The 17,992-nt window shown below is 47.4% G+C and overlaps 1 protein-coding gene across 3 annotated transcripts in view; it reads left to right on the top strand.

The window, feature by feature from the left end:
• The first annotated feature begins 2,551 nt into the window (after positions 1-2,551).
• The window catches only part of RASSF4 (Ras association domain family member 4), a 37,460-nt gene continuing 22,019 nt past the window's right edge, over positions 2,552-17,992 (top strand). For all 3 annotated transcript variants that reach the window (XM_056130504.1, XM_056130503.1, XM_056130502.1), the window contains exons 1-2: positions 2,552-2,648; positions 12,579-12,670. In XM_056130504.1, coding sequence (XP_055986479.1) covers positions 12,588-12,670 — 83 coding nt within the window. In that variant the 5' untranslated portion in view covers positions 2,552-2,648; positions 12,579-12,587. The remainder of the gene's footprint in view (positions 2,649-12,578; positions 12,671-17,992) is intronic.

Here is a 17,992-nt window from a genome sequence, read left to right as displayed (position 1 = left end):
AGGATGATCCCTGAGAGCAGAGCCAAGAGTAAGCCCTGAGCACTGCCAGGTGTGGCCCCAAAACAAACAAATTTTTTATAAAAGAATGATGCAAGTAGAAACTTTAAAATTTGGACTGTGACTCACAGTGAGAAAGACACTTTATCTCACAGCCTAATGTATGCAACTAAAAGATAAATAATGCAAACAAAAGTCTTGTGAAACGTCATATTCATTTACTGAAGGTAGATATGTCCTCTTCTGCTGCTCTGTGAGGGAAAGTCCTCCAAGAGGTGCTCAGGAGCCCCCGAGGCCCCTGCTGGAAATTCTCAGCCAACTGAGAGTTGAGTTCAATGTGAGGACCCAACAAGGGCGATGCTGGGTTTGGACTTTTCGGTGGGGATTGCAAGCTGCACCTGGAGATGCTCCAGGAACCATGTAGTGCCAGGGTCTGAAACAAACTGGGGTTGGCCACATGGAAGACATACAACTTAATCCCTGTTCTCTGCCTCATGTTCCTTTTCTTCTACTTTTTGAAACGCTAGTTCTATATCAGTTACTAAATTAATTTCATTACTTGTTATTAGGTTTAATAATTTTTCAGTTTGAGAAATTGAAAACCGGTCATGACCCATTTGGGGCTGGTACATTGTTTCTCAAAAAATCAAGTTTTTCTCAAGTCCCCCGAGTTCCACTGGTTTGGTCCTGGAGAATCCCGAGTACCACCAGAATGGCCCTAGTGTCACCAGCACCACAGGGCTTAAGTAGCATCCTCAGACCTAGTTCTGAGCCACTAATGTTGCCAAGAGTGGCCACTGGGCCTCTGATTGCTTGGGAGTTCTCCCACAAGTCTTCTCTCTCTCTCTCTTTCTCTCTCTCTCTCTCTCTCTCTCTTTCTCACTCACTCTCTCTTCTCTCTTTTCCTTTCTTTTCCTTCCCCCTCTCTTTTTTTCCCACAGAAGGGAATAGATATTGTTTTGGCAATTTACATTATCCACAACACCAGCACAGGTAAACTGAAAGTCAAATAAAATTCCATTAAATACTGACGTAAAGCGTGGCCCTCCTTCTGAAGGAGCCGCAGCCTTGAGCAGGAGCACATGTGTTCTATGTAAAAGACAGGCATAATCCAGCACTGTCTCACCAGGAGTGTGCAGTGGGTTCTTACTAGAACCCAGATGTAAAACATCTAGCAAAGCACAGGTGCAGGAAAAGTCTGGCTGCTATTTCAAAAGCAGTCATCCTGTGGGGCCCATCCTGGTAGCCTCGAGTTAGTCAGAAGGAATGATTTTCATGCATGTGCTGCAAAGTATCAGGAAAATTTCATATTACCTAATGTTAGTTTTGTTTATGTATTCTTTTGGACATGGATGAGGGCTGAATTTTATGCCCTGATTTAAAAGTCTCTTAAGAAGCACCCAATTATTGACCTCAGTTTTGGTAACCAGACCTCTTGATGGTGCAGGAACCAAGGCCAGGGGAATCCTCTGGGCCAGCAGAAGATGAAATTCATCCTGGAATTCATCAGAGACAAATTTAAAGGACCCCTGAACTAATCATTTTTAGCCCCTTTAATTTTCCAGATAGGGAAACTGAGGCATAGGTCACACAGGAAGCAATGACAGTGACAAATCTCTTAAACCCAAATCCAGTAGACCTAAAACAGGTTATCTCAAGTGGGACTCAGGGGCCCATAGATTCAAAACCCAGACTGGGTTTACCTCTACATTTTCCTGAACAGTCTTTATCTGCTGTCAGGTGCCAGAATGGTCATTTAACTCTTAAATGATAGGGAACCACCAACTGAGTGAAGCTAAAATGACTTATGTCTCAGTAGGTGGGGAAGAGGTTCCAGCTCAGGACTAGAGATCGTGAGATAAAACAGAAATTGCAAATGTTTCCATGACACCCGCCCTCGCCCTTGCCCCAACCTCTCACCCAGAAGCAAAAAATTAAAGGCCAGTGATCACTCTCACTGCCTCTACGCAGTCAAATCCTTGTCAAAAAGGCAGTCACTGGGAAGGAAGTTTATTTTTCCAATCATCCCATCTTGATTTTTTAAAATTTTTTTTCAATGCAGTGGAGCTGAGAGTCTACGACAAGCAAACAGCCAGCATGCACTCAGGTAACCCTTGAGCAAAAGATCTGGCTTCTTAGATAAAGTCCTCCCAGTGACTCGGACCCTCATGGCATTGTCCCTGCGGCAGTCTTTGTTGGAAGCCAGGGGTCCGCATCACCTGCAAGGATCTTAGCCCGCGGCTTGGACCCTGCCGGCACCGCCAGGGGTCTGCTTCCTCAGTTCATTCCCGGACTCCCTGCTGGTGGTCCGGGTACACCCCAAGGCCTAACTAAGGTCCAGAAGCTTCCCGGCCACTTCTCCAGCACCTTGCAGCGCAGACACGCCTTCGAGCGCAGTGGGCGGGGCAAGGAGGGCCGGGCAGAACGAGGTGGCACCATTGGCTGGCGCGGGTGAGGGGCGTTCCCGGGGCGGGGCTAAAGGGACGCATGGGCCGCACTATTGGCCCGCGAGGGACGAGGGGCGGGGCGGGGCGGGCTCGACGAGCGGAGCCCCGGAGGCCGGCGCGGGAGGCACTGGCGAACGCAGCACCCGTGCCAGCGAGGGCACTGCAGCAACAGCAGCTTCGGGGCGGCGGCACGATGAGTGAACGGTGAGTGCTGCGCGGGCTGAGAGTTCGGGGGCGGCCTCGGGGCACTGGCCCAGCACTTTACCAGCCCGAGACCGCCCCCGACTCTGAACTCTGGAGGCCAGGCACTGCTGGCTTCAGCTGCCCAGACCTGGTCCCCTCCCCCTGTCTGCCAGGCGCTGCCAGGGCCTCAGGCACTATGCTGAGAGTGGGCACCGCGCCAGGGACCTCCTCCCAGGGGAAGGCCCTTTAAGGGGGTGGGAGGGTAAAGCCTGAGTAGGACAGGTGAGCATGACTCCCGGGTACAGACACCACTGCCCACCTCGTCGTTCATCTCAGCCCATGGTCCAGAAGCTTTGACCTCAGAGTTGTGGAAAGAGGCTCAAAGAGCCTTTGCCACAACACTCAGCTTTCAGAGATGGAAAATCGGGGCAAATAATTAAAGAAATAATAGAAGGGGGCTTGTCTCACCCTTGCTGTTTATAAAGGAATTAGTTTCCTTGTTCCAAGATCTGTGTTAAGGACTTCAGCATAATAAGCCACCTACTCCCCCACAGCCCTGGTCTTCCAGTATTCCCCGTTTCAGAAGAGAAAAGAGAGCTACAGTGTTATGGAAGGGAGCAGGTTTTCCCAGAGGAGTCGGTGATGGAATCAGAAACCTGAACCCCCAGCTTTGTTGTCTCATGCATTTTGCCCACTGATTTCAGCACTCATTCTGCTCTTCCTCATGTTCCTGACTGTCAGCCCAGCCTGGTCCTCCCATCTCCTGGAGATGCTTCGGTGGTTTAATTAATCTGACACAGTCACAGCCCTAGGGAACAAGGCGGGAGTAGGCGGAGGGAGTCTCCTCTCACACCAGAATCAGTGCTGGGCCAGTGATTTCTTTAAATACTGGAAGGACAACATGGGTGACCTCATTTAGCAGAGAACTTGAGTAAGATCACAACAAATAAAGGTTGGGGTTCTGGAATTGGATCCCAAGCGGGTGAGATATGAAGCCAAGTGATTTCATTGACACAGGAGAACCTCCTTGGCACCTCTGTAGTGTAAAAGCCAGCAGTACAGTCAATATTTGTTGTCTTGAGGTTGGAGATATAGTATAGGGTTAAAGCACTTGCCTTGCATGGGCTGGCCCCGGTTCAGTCCCCAGCACCACATATGATCCCTTGAACACCACCAGGAATGATCCCTGAACAGAGAGCTAGGAATAAGTGATTGTTGCTGAACCTATGATTTCTTAAGAAAGCAAACCACTTGATAAAAAGTAAAATTTTAAAATTTAACAACACTCTAAGCAAATTGGTGTAATTAGCAAGCGAGTGCTGCTTTGTCTGCCTCCAGCTCCCTTGTGTAGTTCCTGAGCTGCTGCCACCAGGGAGGGGGCAGAGGGAGGAGGGGGCTGGGAAAAGGAGAAGAAAGGAAGGGGAAGGAGAGAAGAGGAAGAAAGAAAAGAGAAGATTGAACACATTCAACTTAGGTCAGAATGTTGCTGCCTGGTAGTCATAGGGATGTGTTTCAGGACTGTTCACGTTAAGTCAGCTCTCATTCATTCTTTTCATTTTTCTCTCCACTATGCTTTCTCCACCATGCTCTCTGTAGTACTGGCAATTCAAGACCTTAGTAAGTAAATTCCTCACATGGAAAGTATGAGAGTGAAAGCAGGGAGAGAGGGCTGGTTCCCTCCACCCCACCCCCACCCCCAAGACTCCAGTAGGTGGCTTGGAGGTCGAGAGAGTGAAGAAGCTTTTGGATCCGGGTGGATTGGACAGGGACATGCCACAAAGAACATCAACAGAGTGTAGGCATCTGTGTCGAAGTTTTGATCTTGTCACTGCAAAGCCTCAAAGGGGTGACTAGCAGGTCTGCCAGAGAGCACCCAGGAGACTGGGGCTTCGAATTTGAAAGTGAATCAGCCATCTGTCCCAGCTCATGGCGAGGCCTTGATGGGTCTTGCATGAAGTCCCAGGAGCCCTGCTGTCTCTCCAGAGCCCAGATTTCAATTGGGACCTGTAAGAGGAACTTCTGTTTATGGGCGCTGAGGCCCATCCGACATTTCTCCTGATTCACCTTCAAAGCAGTGATTCAATTTCTAAGCAACCTGAGGTTCAGGGGCAGAGCAGAGCTTTAAACCCAGAGCCTCACTGAAGCTGGTTGTTTCACCCCTCAGAGAATACACCCAAATATTTTGAAATTATCTTAAAGCAAATTAAAATAACTTTGTGATAGAGCACTTACTTGCCTCGCCTGAGTGGGGCCTGGGTTCTTTCAATCCCTAGGCTCTGCAAAAACAAATAAATACTCATAAAATAGGAAGTGACTGCACCTTCCTCCTGAGGCTTCTGTCCTAGTTCTGTTCCCATTCCTGTTAAGGAAAATTTTGTAAATTCTCACTCTCTTTTCCTGACTTTCTGACCTCCTTCCCCATGATGTGTAGCTGAGACAAAGATTTAGAGCCCTTCTCTCTTGCCCTGCCTTACACTGGGGGCAAGAGCAACATGCAGGCTCAAAGCCACAGGGCTGGCAAGAGCCCTGAAGACTCTGGTCAGTTGCTGAATTGATGACTGAGAGATGGTGCATCATGCTGAAGTCACATGCCAAGTTGGATGCCCCTTTATCTCCTGAGCCAGTTTCTGTAGAAGTCTTTTTTTTTTCTTTTTGGGTCACACTTGGCGTTGTACCCAGGTTATACCTGGCTCATGCATTTAGGAATTACTCCTGGCAGTGCTCAGGGGACCATATGGGATAATGGGAATCGAACCCAAGTTGGCCGCAGGCAAGGCAAATGCCTGCTGTGCTATCACTCCAGCCCCTTCTGTAGAAGTCTTAATCTAGGGTAGGGGGTTCAAGGGCACATAGTGCAGGCTTCTTGATGATTAACAGGCACCCCCCTGTGAAAGGGTAAGGATTCCGTGTGCATGTGAGCATGTTTGTGTACGCATGCACACACGGGCAGCTTTCAGTGGAGAACAGTGTTATCTGTCACAAGGTTCCAAAGTGCTCCGGAAGTTTCTGTCATTCATTATCACATGGAAGCTGGCTCCTAGCTACTGTTCCTGGTGTAAATGTCTGTGTCTGGCATTGCGGGTAGCACAGGTGGCACAGCCCAGCCTTGAGGGCCCCAGTACAGCCCTGCAGCAGCCTTTGCTCCCTGTGGAGCACTGCTGGCCGTCTCCCCCACCCAACACAACTTGGATATTGAACAGTGGTCATTGCGAGTACTTGAGAACACAAGTAAACACAATTGAGAGGATTCCTGAGTGTAGAGATTCCTTTACCTGGGGGCAAGATCTGAGCTGGTTTGGGGAGTAAGAATCCTAGTAGGTAGTGAGGTATGTATATAAAGGAAGTAGGCGGTGAAAGGACTGAAAAGGGCTTTCTTTTTTTTTCTTTTTGGGTCACACCCAGCAATGCACAGGGGTCACTCCTGGCTCTGCACTCAGGAATTACTCCTGGCACTGCTCAGGGGACTTATGGGATGCTGGGAATAGAACCTGAGTCAGCCGCGTGCAAGGCAAACACCCTACCCTCTGTGCTATCGCTCCAACCCTGAAAAAGGTTTTCTTGACCAAAGTCCCAGTGCTCTAAAAGCAAGGGCAGAGCCGTAAAGTGACCACCAGAGTCTGAGTGAGCTACTGCCTTTGAAGTGCGGTTGACAGGCAGCCAGGGGAAAGTCTGGCCTGTGTACATGCAGAGGAAGGACAGTGGTGCCACGGGGCCTGGCAGCTGAAATGAACTCAGATGGAACTGAAACTGTGATGGGGATCCAGAACCTGGGTGGCACACAGTGATGGTGAGTTGGGGTCTGCACTGAACCCAGGAAGGTAGTTCAGGGAAGATTTACCCCAACAAAGGCAGGAACCTCTCCTGGTGGCATTTCCATCTAGATAGTTCACAGTATCTTCCTGGGCATCAGGACTTGTGTAGGGGTGTGGCTGAGTCAGAGAGCCATGATAGTGAGAGGGAGGATAGCACTTGGAGGGGGTGTGGTAATTGCATTGCTGAGTCACTGTCTGCCATCCGAATCCCAGCAACTGAGTTTCTCTGCAAAAAAAAAAAAAAAAAATGTACTGTGGAGGGGGCATCCTGTCTGGCCAGACCTCCTCGCAGAGGCAGCTGGGACCAGCAGGCACTGCAGCTTCTCTCCTGTTCAAGCTTCTACCATTTGCTGGTAGACAGGTGTGGGGAAAGCCCCTTGAAAGGATTATTGTCGTCAGTGCCTTCCTGCTGGCCCTACATGACATTTAAAAGTTATAGGCACAGGCTGCAGAGCAAAGAACTTAGGCTTCCCAGGAGTGCGTGAGAGCCACCCCTGTAGCTGCCAGTCACTCAGAAACTCCGATGTCCAGATCTTCCCCCACCCCTCTGCTTCTGCTTCCTATGTCACTTTCTTCCTCTCTTTACCTAAGTGCAAGTTGCATTTTATGAAGAAGTGTTACAACACCGATTACCAAGCTCTCAGATTTCACTGACATATATCAGAAAGTCTTAAATTGGATACCTTTTGCCAAGTAAGGACAACAGCTACCTTTTTTTGTTGTTTTTGCTTTTTTGGGTCACACCCAGCAATGTTCGGGGTTACTCCTGGCTTTGCACTCAGGAATTACTCCTGGCAGTGCTCAGGGGACCATAAGGGATGATGGGAATCGAATCCGGGTCGACCGTGTGCAAGGCGAACGCCCTACCCGCTGTGCTGTCGCTCCAGCCCCTCCCTTCTATTTCTGACATCAATTTAAACAAGAGAGGGCTTCGTCAGGCTACAACATCAGTCCCACATACTCCTGGTTGCAGTTCACTCCCTGGCACTCTTTGAATATGCGTCTGTCAGCCTTCTCTGATTCCTTTTGCTCTTGGTCAACAGGTATTGGGCTGCAGTGGTGACCTGAGAGCCATGAACTGCCTCTGTGATAGCCTGCCCCATGACCACAAAAGAGAAGAAATCAGCCAAGTCTAGCAGTTGAAAGGATTTAGCGTCCTTTGTCCTAAACCAAAGGCCAGGGACAATAGCAGGGCAGACTGGCTGTGCTCAGCAGCCCCTCCAAGCAGACACCAGCCAAATGGAAAGTGAAAACAATTCCCTGCCTGTTCACTGGGGACAGGTAACCAGGGCTGCCACTCCGCCTTGGGGCTCCTTCCCTAGGGAGTAGGGAACCCTGACTGCAGCTGAGACCCTGATCAGGGCCAGAGCCTCCCCCAGCCGGGAAAATCAAGCATAGAGACTTGAGCCATGGGCCCTGGAGCCTGGGGGAGGGGAACAGGACAGGACAAAGGCGGCTGGGCTCCCCAGAGCACGGGCCAGGCCTGCCCAGCTGCATCTGTCACTCTGGTTTCCAGGCTGTGCCTTACTTTCATCCATTTGTGTTCTAGGCTTCTGCCTAGGATTTTATTTAAACATTATATTTTTTATAAAAGACTGAAAAATATCCCAATAGAAAGTCTCTGAAATCTTCCAAGGAATCTCAGTTTTATCAAAGGAATGCACACTCTCTCTCTCTCTTTCTTTCTTTCTCACTCTCTCTCTCACCCTGTCTCTGTTCTTCTCTCCTTTCTCACATGACTGGTAACTATAGAACTTAAAAGACACCAGGAGTATCGCAGACATGCAAATCCTTTCAGTGTTAAGTAAAGGAGACAACATTACACGATGCTGAGAATTGGCATGGGATTGGCATGGGATTCTATGAATAATTCCCAGAGCTCAGGACTGGTGCTCAGGGAGACAGATCTTGCCTTCCTGGACTGGAGGACCAGGACATATATTTGAACCACAACTACCCAACTTGTTGAGAGTCGCACAGATGGTAAACATCAGTTCCCAAAAGATGTGATTTCCTGAAAATAGGGTTTTCTGTAGGGCTGAGATCCCTACCCCAGAAAACTCACGACCCAGACCAGCAAGTTGGCAGCAAGTTGGCAACTCTGTTTCATCCAAGCTAAGTTGTCTGCACCTATGAACCGCCCTTTTCTTTCTCCCTTTACTTCTGTCATCAGCTACTAGAGTTGCCCTTCATTTTCCTTCCAGTTAGTTCACTACACCAGTTGATGCTCTCCAGTTCCAGCTGGACATGGTTGATCATATCTTTTAAATAAGGGGGTTCTTAAGGGCAAAGAACTCCTAAATGCCAATGCAGAGAAGATCTCGTGTCAATCAGCACAGTGCTCAGAAGTTAATATCACCTGGAATCTGGGAAACTCTCAGGATGGGGATGGGGGAGGGGGCCACCACCCAGCTCAGGGCAAACCAGAGCAGCCCTTCTTGTCTGGTTTGAGCAAAAGGTCCTACAGTTGAGAAGTCGTCTCACCCATAGAAGGGTCAGTGTTTTCACTGTAGTTGGGAAAATTAAAACTCTGAGCGGAGACACTTACAACTGACACCACATGGGTTCAGCAGTTCTGGACCCAAACCACTTTCTATTAATAACGAACTGCTGTTTGATGTATCGAGAACACCAATTGTCACAGTTCCTATTGTACAGAACAAAATAGATATATGTAGTGGGAAAATGAAAGTTTTATGAACTAAGTTAAAAAAAATCACAAACTGGAGCCCCTCTAAGGGCTCATCTCTTGCAAGCAGATTTTGTCTGACTTCAGTTTATTTTTCATAACTAATCATCCATTTTAACTGCACTGTTGGCAGCACTCATCAGGATAGTCTAAGGCAACACAGGTTGTGCCACTGAAACACATTCCTGAAACTGCAGCCACTGCTCACAGCAAGGGTTTGTTTCTCTCTCTCCCAGGCCACAGCCATGTGAATTGTCAGGAGACACGATGCACAGACATAATCAGATACCCCAGGGGTCCATTATAAGCCACACTAAATGGGACAACATGTGTGTTTCTGAGTCACCACGATAAGAGATGGGAATGCCGTAGGGCCACAGGCTACCTTCAGTGCATGGGCCTGGAAATGACACAGGCGCTTGTATCTGCAGAGCTTGTCACATGTTCCCACAGCTGCAGGGAGCTGGAGAACGGATGCCCTCATGCATTCATTTCGGTGGCCCTGCTTTTCTCCCCCATTGTATTCGACTTTAGCCGGTGAAATAGAGCCGATGAAAATTCAGTTTCCTAGTTTCTCATCACTTTGCACAAGAGCTTTGCCTTTCTAGGAAGAACGTGTTCCCCCAATTTCCCATGGACTCCATCTGTCATTGTCCCTCCACTAAATTCTCCATTCCCAGGGAGACTTTTACATTGATGACAGTGGAAAAATCTGGAAAAGTTTGTTTAGGAGAGCCTTGTAAATTTGATATTATTGCCATTAAATAGCCATGTGTGAACCTCAAGTCTTGATTCTGGAAGTAGGTGTTCAAGCAAGAAAGCAATGCCCATTGTATACTTTTTCAGGTGTAATGGGGAAGGAGGAGGTAGGAGGAGAAGAGGAGGCAGGCTCAGCATTTGGGAAGCTGGGACCAGTTTCTGGGGTGGGGGTGGGGGGCAACTCCTGGTTCTGGCTGAGGAGGACTGCTGTGACCAGGGTTCCTGCTGTAGCTCACATCAAATACATTAAATGGAGAGTAGAAGGATGCCAGGTTCTGGACAGAAGGTGGCACTGTAAAATCTCAAGCATAAAATGTAATTCAGGGGAATTATGAGCAGGTCGGGGAGGCTGTGACTCAGCAGAACACAAGGAAGTTAGTACAGTGAAAGATGAGGGGGGAAAAATCACCTGCTTCTATTTCTAGGCAAATCTGGCCCTTCCTAGAATGAACTATTAAGACCGAGAGGGGCTGGAGTGATAGCACAGCAGGTAGGACAATTGCCTTAAATGTGACCACCCGGGTTCAATTCCCAGCATCCCATATGTTCCCCCAAGCACCTCCAGGAGTAATTCCTGAGTGCATAAGCCAGGAGTAACCACTGTGCATTGCCGGGTGTGACCCAAAAAGCAAAAATAAATAAATAAATAAATAAATAAATAAATAAATAAAAAAGACCAAGAGAGTGGAACCCTATACCTACAGTTCTCTCTGCACTGAGGGAGAACCCAGAAGCATAGTCTTGCCCTGGGAGTGAAGCCAGCTCTTTGCAGGAGGCCTTTGAGGAACTATCCAGAGAAGGAGGCCAGCAAATCACTGTTTGCATGGGAAAGCCAACGTGCTGAGGAACTGAAACCCTGTTTTGCAATCCTTGTTGCCTAGCAGAGAAGAAGGCAACTGAGGTGCTCTATTCCAGGCCCCATGAGTACCCACCCCTTCCTGTGCCCTAGCAGTGAAGCCTAGATGTGATGCTGTCTGTGCTTAGAGACCAGCTGGCAGGGGCCACCTAGAGGCCTCTGAAAGCCAGGATTTGCTCCATGCTAGACCAAGGCAGAAGCGAGGTATTTGGAAAATGATTCTGAGGTCCCTGGGATGCCACCTTCTTCAAACCGCTCCCCATCTCCACACTAGCCGTTTCCCCCATCTTTGGAGTCAGACACCCTTTGGGGGCAGATGCCCACACAGAGTCAGGCAGATCTTGTATGTGGGAGTTGTCACACAAGTAGAGGGGGATGTGGAAGTAGTCAGAGGCAGTTTCCAGAAAGACAGGAAACAGAGCACTCTGTGGTGACATTAGTAAGCAGGAGCCAGATCTAACATTGGCCTCTCAGTGACATTGGTACAGACACAGGCTGGGGAGACAGGACTGAGCCAGGAGACACAGGCTGGGAAGACAGGACTGAGCCAGGAGCGCATGAATGAGTAGATGTTGGGTTTTGTGAAAGAGCTCACCTCCACTGTATGGAGGAGAGACTGTATCCCGCTTGTGTCATCTCCCAGTGGATCTCTCAGATTCCTAACGACGGCTTGGGAGAAGAGAGGTAGAGGCACGGTCAAGACTAGAGTGTGTGTGAAGCTGTGGCCCACTGCCAGCCCCAGGGGGGGCCATAAGGAGAAAGAACCATCAGGTGGAATCTCATGAGGAGAAATAAGGATCTGTGCTGGAGATGCCCACAGCATCGATAAAGTGTTAGTGGGTTTACTCTTCGTCGATGGAATCTAGCTGGGATTTGAGAGCTCCCCACCCAAACCTTTCCAAGTTGTATATGGGAACAGATAAAATGAACCTGTGAATCTCCTAACAATCCTGTAGCAGAGAGACAACCCCACTGCTTTGATAGGAGGAAGAAGGAGTCTGACGAAGTTGATGTTTAAGATCAGTGTAGAGGCACACCTCGATTCTGGGATCACTTGCATCTTTTCCTTTCACTCTACAGGGTTCTGAAGAAGCTCACATTCTCTGTCTCTTTCTCATATATTCCCTGAATAAAACTATTTTAGTTCATAAAAGAGAGATTGGTATTGAGAAGGGGTTAACCAAGAATTCAGGGTCTAAACGCTTGTATTGAAGCAGAACTTTGCCACTTACTCTTTGGAATTCCAGAGCAAAGTACCTAACTTATGCCCCCATTTTATCTATTTTATCATGCATAAAATGAGGAAAGGAAAGTACTTTTCCTGTAATGTTTTGATAAAGAGTAAATTAAATGATTCATAGGAACTATGCAGCCCAGTCTCTTAGATTCACTGAGCAAGGTGCTGGTTAATCCATCCCTATCAGAGATAGCCCAGGTGGACAGAGGTGTGGAGAAATAATGGAGGAAGAAACCAGCTTCCCAGGTGCCCTGTTCCTGTCAAGAAGGCCTGAAACAGCCAAAAGATTGATCCTGATTCCTGGGCTGATAGGGTTTGTAAGGCTGACTCAGTAGTTCTGATGTTCTCCACCAGGGGGCACTCAGCTGACATGTTACCGGTACCACCTCTTTAAGGCCTCTGAGTCTCACCCTGCGGTCATGGACTCAGGACCCTATGTAGAGTTTGGGGGGAGTTTTGCTAAGAAATAGGGGACGAGGGCGAGGGTGTCGGTGGTGTGAAGTGAGGCCAAGACTTCTAACCTCTGAGTCAAGGTTCTTGGGCCCTGCCCAGACCTGAGCCCTTCTAACCTCAAATGTCTTTTTCATCTTCCCAGCAGGTAACTTTCATGTCCACAGACAACCAGAAGATGAAGGAAGATTGTCCACCCAGTTCTCATGTGCCCATCAGTGACAGCAAATTCATTCTGAAGTAAGCCTTTGTGTACAGATGTCTTCATTCCAGCCACCTTCTGTGGCCACTTCCTTCAGTGGGTATTTTAGGGGGATCCTGGGCTCTTTTCTTCACTATGAAAGTACATCTGGTCTGTGGCTAATGATGGAGGAACTTATTTTGTTACTGCTGCCAGGGGCTTCACAAGGCAGTTCTTTGATTCAACCCAGGGCTGTACACACACAAGGTCTGTGCTCTACCACTTGAGACGCTTCCTCACTCAGGACACTATTATTTTCGAGTCTTAAGAATCTCTTTGGGGTGTGGTTTTGACCCCTCTGCCTTGAATTTACAAAACCAGGAAAGCATCATAATGCTTGCTGAGATTCTATAGAACTGGCATCTAATTTATTTAAATACCAAACTATCCTATGTTCATTGTATCAAGAAGTTCAGGGAGAACTAAAACTTGAGAAAACTTATCTTAAAAGTATAATGATGACATTGGTTTTCTAGTACAATAGACTTTAAAAAAATTTTATTAGTGAATCACCATGAGGTATAGTTACAGACTTACAAACTTTCATGCTTACATTTCAGTCATACAATGATTGAATACCTTGGGGGGGGGGGGAATGGGAGAGTGGTGTGAGGGATAATAGACTTATTTTTTTAATTATAGTTCAGTTAACATTCTTACAATTGTGTTAATGTTTATGGTTTTCATATAAAGAGTTACTGTAAGAACCAAAATGACCAAGTCTCTCTGCCACTGTTCTTATGTCACTTCAAGGCCGCTTCTCCTTCCCTCTTCTCTCCCGCCCATTGTCTGGTGATCTTAGTTTTATAATCCAAGACCAAGAGTTTGTATAACATTGGTCTATAATTTAATTTTTATTTTATTTTATCTCATTCTAAAGAATTAATTAGCAGTCTTTTCTAAATTCATTCCCACATTAAATGAAAGAACTTTTTTTCATTTCATCATCGTTTTTGAGTCCAGAGTTCAAATATTTTCTAAATCTGTGGCAGTTCTTTTATGCCACCCTGAAGACGGGTCAACTCCTTGTGGTCTAGCTTTTGTTACATGGGGTCCCCGTTAGAAACCTTGAAAAGGCAAAGGGATTCCATTGTAGCACTTCACAAGACTGCCCATAGCATTACTTTCCCTATTTCTGTTGTCTGAGAGCAATGCCACAAGATTAAAGAGAAGGTGGAAAAGTCATAATAATTATGACATGATTAATTTTACATAAATATCTCCTAATAATTTAAACGTCGGCATTTCACACACATGTGACAGGGCACCAACAGATCCTGCTTTCTGAAGTAAATTGCTTCCCTATTAATTACCATCATCCCCCGTCACAGTTGGGTGAGCACACCACAGTGTGCTCAGGGAGATGGTTCAGCCCCTGCCAGCGTTGCTGGGTGAAGATAAAGGGAATACCTTGAGAGGTTCTAAAGCAGCACTGTACAGAAGAAAAAGGTGGGACCAACCCACACATGAGTGTGGTTGAACAGGAGTACTTACTCTAAAAGACCCTCCCACTAACAAGCTTTTCTTACCCCTAAAATAATGAGGAAGATCCTGTTAATAGCGTGTCAGATTTCGGAAGGGAGAACATTGGGAACACATATCCATCCTGTGGAATTTGGTATGTCGGCAAGTGGACGTGGCTATCAAAGAGATTTGAGTAGAAGTTATGGATAATCTTCTCCATTACTGTTCTGGAGAATGTGATAGATCCATCAGGATGTCGGAGGACAGTCATCTTGGTCTTGTAGTTGGTGAAGGACAGGCAGGCATTATGAATACTTTTCCTGGCTTCTGCCGCATCTACCAGCACTTCTGCTCTTCTCTCTTTGAGGTCTTCCTTGATCGCATCTCTGCACTGCTTTGCGAGCTCGGACATTCGCTTGCGGTTGCCTGAGGCATGCGCCAAACCACGTTGGTGAATAAGCTCAAGAGTTTTCAAAGACAGGCGTTTTTTCATGGCTATCTCTCTCTTGGCACAATCATGGAGGTGCTGAATCATTCTATCATATTCCTCATCAATGTTGTCAACAATGGCATCTTGTCATGTTGCCGCAATAGTGCCAAAGAGCTCCCAGTTGGTGGTCGTTCTGGGAGTTCTCTTTTTAAACTTTGCAGCCCTTTCTCCCCGCTCTGTGAAGTAGAATTTTGCACAAAGGAGACGGTGGCCTGATCCCGTTTGGAATTTTGGGACAATAGCGACATCGGTCAGGCAAAACCATCGATTGAATATGATGTGGTCTATTTCGTTGTGGAATCATCCACCGGGAGACTCCCATGTCCAACGTTTAGATTCGGCCTTCTGGAACTGTGAGTTACCATGGATGGTCTTGGTCGACATGATGAACTCAGACAGACTCTCACCCTGTTCGTTCCATTCTAGGCCATGAGTCCCAATGTGAAGTTCATCGGCTGATCTTCTCAGTCCTATCTTGGCATTAAAATCACCCACAATGATTTTGTAGAAGGTGTGGTCTTCTTTATAGAACTTCTCCAGCTCCATGTAGAACTTCTCAATTTCTCCTTCATCATAAATAGATGTTGATGCATAGACAACGAAGATAGAAACTGCCAGCAGTGAGCCACATCTATTCAAATGTAAACGTCTGATTTGGGTTGTTAGGCATTCAAATGAATCAATGCTCCTGGCTAAGTTTGTGTTGACAAGAACACCTACGCCTCCAACACCTCTTTTGTCGCATGTTCCGAGGAACAATTCTTCTCCAGTGTCGAAAACGGCATGATGAGATTGGTGTCTTCTTGTCTCGGTCAGACCAATGGTGTCATACTTGATCTTAAACGCTTGTACCATCAGGTCCTCGATGGATGCATCTGATGCTAGCGTACGTGCATTGAAAGTACAGACGATCATTTTTGTATTCCTTCATTGTGGCAGCCTAGTTTGGCCTTGAGATTTTATCGGCCTCTCCTTTCTCAGTAAAGAAACGAACAGCACCCGGCCCAGACAAGGTCAGACCTGAACACCTGAAGAACCTGCCATCAGTACTCATCAATATGCTGGCTCGGCTCTTCACACGCTACCTGTCTGAATGCAAGATTCCATCCCAATGGAAAATCAGCAGGACTGTACTACTGTTCAAGAAGGGAGACATTCATGACATTGGCAACTATCGCCCTATCTGCCTACTGTTTGTCATCTACAAGTTGTTCACTCGAGTCATCCTAAATAGGATTGGCAGAACACTAGATGAAGGACAACCACGCGAGCAAGCCAGGTTCCGCAAAGGATTCAGCACCACCGACTATATCCACACCATAACCAAGCTCATTGAGGTTTCTTGGGAGTTCAAGATGCCGCTCTGTCTAACGTTCATTGATTTAAAGAAGGCCTTTGATTCTATTGAGATGGAAGCGGTCATTGAAGCCCTAGCCAATCAGGGCATTCAAGCCCAATACATCAAGATCCTCTGTGAGCTGTATTGCGGATTCACTACCAGGATCTCACCATTCTACAAGGAAGTGATCATTCATGTCAAGAGAGGGGTTCGGCAGGGTGATACCATTTCACCGAAACTCTTCAGTGCCACCCTCGAGAACATCATGCGACGACTGGAATGGGAAGGAATGGGAGTGAAGATAGATGGTCGGCAATTACACCACCTCCGCTTTGCTGATGACATTGTTTTAATAACACCAAACATCAGCCAAGCGGCACAAATGCTGGCCGACTTTGACCATGAGTGTGGAAAGGTAGGACTACAGCTGAATCTTACGAAGACAATGTTTATGAGAAACAGCCTCATTCCTGATGCCCCATTCGCTCTCAACGGAACGGCCATCTCCGAATGCAACAGCTATGTGTACCTAGGTCGAGAAGTCAACATGACAAATGACCTGGCACCCGAGCTGCGCAGGAGGAAGAGAGCAGCTTGGAACGCCTTCAAGAGCGTTGAAGAAATAGCTAAAAGGACAAAGAACCTCCGGCTCCGGGCACATCTCTTTGATTCCACTGTTCTTCGTGCATTAACATACGCCTCAGAGACCTGGGCCCTACGCAAACAGGATGAGAACGCTATTCCTCTCCCAAAGAGGAATCGAAAGAGCTATGCGTGGAATATCACGTTTCACTCAAAAGAGAGAAAGAATCCGGAGTTCCGACCTCTGTCGATGATCAAGAATCAGGGACGTTGTCTCGTTTGCCAAGGCATCAAAAATCAGATGGGCTGGTCACGTAATGAGATTTAAAGACGACCGCTGGACTAGAGCTGTTACCGACTGGATTCCACGGGATGTCAAAAGACCACGTGGCCACCCAACTACCAGATGGTCAGACTTCTTCATCAAGATATGAACGATCGGTTTGAGGCTCTTCGTGTTCCTAGAGCGAACAGATGCCATTGGGCTACACTAGCACGGGACAGGGACAAATGGAGACATTACTGGTGCCCGCTCGAGCAAATCGACGATTAACGGGAAGTCAAGTGATCAAGTGATCCTGTTAATCTCTGTGTTGAATTTATGTTGACAGGATCATACTTTAAATCTATTGGATTATTCGATCTAGGTATACTCATGGTCACGGTCACCCCGTTGTTCATCGATTTGCTTGAGCGGGCCCAGTAACATTGTGAGACTTGTTACTGTGTTTGGCATATCGAATACATCATGGGGAGCTTGCCAGGCGTTGCCGTGCGGGCGAGATACTCTCAGTAGCTTGCTGGGTTCTCCGAGAGGGATGGAGGAATTGAACTCGGGTCGGCCATGTTGGCTGCGTGCAAGGCAAACGCCCTACCCGCTGTGGTATTGCTCCAGCCCCTAGGTATACTAGATAATATATTTTAAAAATATGTTTCTACAGAAAATTTCGCCTATTTGATTTTCCTTTGTAACGTGACAACTAGGAGCTCTGGAACTGCACATGTGCATGCCACTTCCTACCTATTGGACTATGCTGCTCTGCAGAGCTCAGCTCAGGTGCAGGGAATGGTCCTCAACTTTCTGCCACACCCAGCCAATGCACAAACCCTGACTGCCCCTTTATTTGAGACACAGTGCTCTCCCTAAGACCTTTGGGATTTTCCTGCTTTCATTCTCAACTTCACCCCTTATCTGGAAATTCAGGACAACAGTCCTCATAAGCCACTGTAGAAACAAATATGAGGTCATTCGAATGCCAGTATACCCCAATCTGGGGGATTTATCCAGAGGAAGTGACTCATAAGTAAAGTTGGAAAGTTTTATTGTAATAGTGAGAATATGCAAACACTCTCCGTGTAGAGATTTGTGGAATTTGAGTGCCATTCTGAGTTTCACTTCCTTTGGGGGCCTCACCCTTACCCCTTCCAGGAGGGCAGATAAGCAAA

The sequence above is a fragment of the Sorex fumeus genome, unplaced genomic scaffold (genome assembly GCF_029834395.1).
Source record: "Sorex fumeus unplaced genomic scaffold, SorFum_2.1 ptg000078l, whole genome shotgun sequence".
NCBI classification, from domain to species: Eukaryota; Metazoa; Chordata; class Mammalia; order Eulipotyphla; family Soricidae; genus Sorex; species Sorex fumeus.
This window is presented reverse-complemented; position numbering and strand designations above follow the sequence as displayed.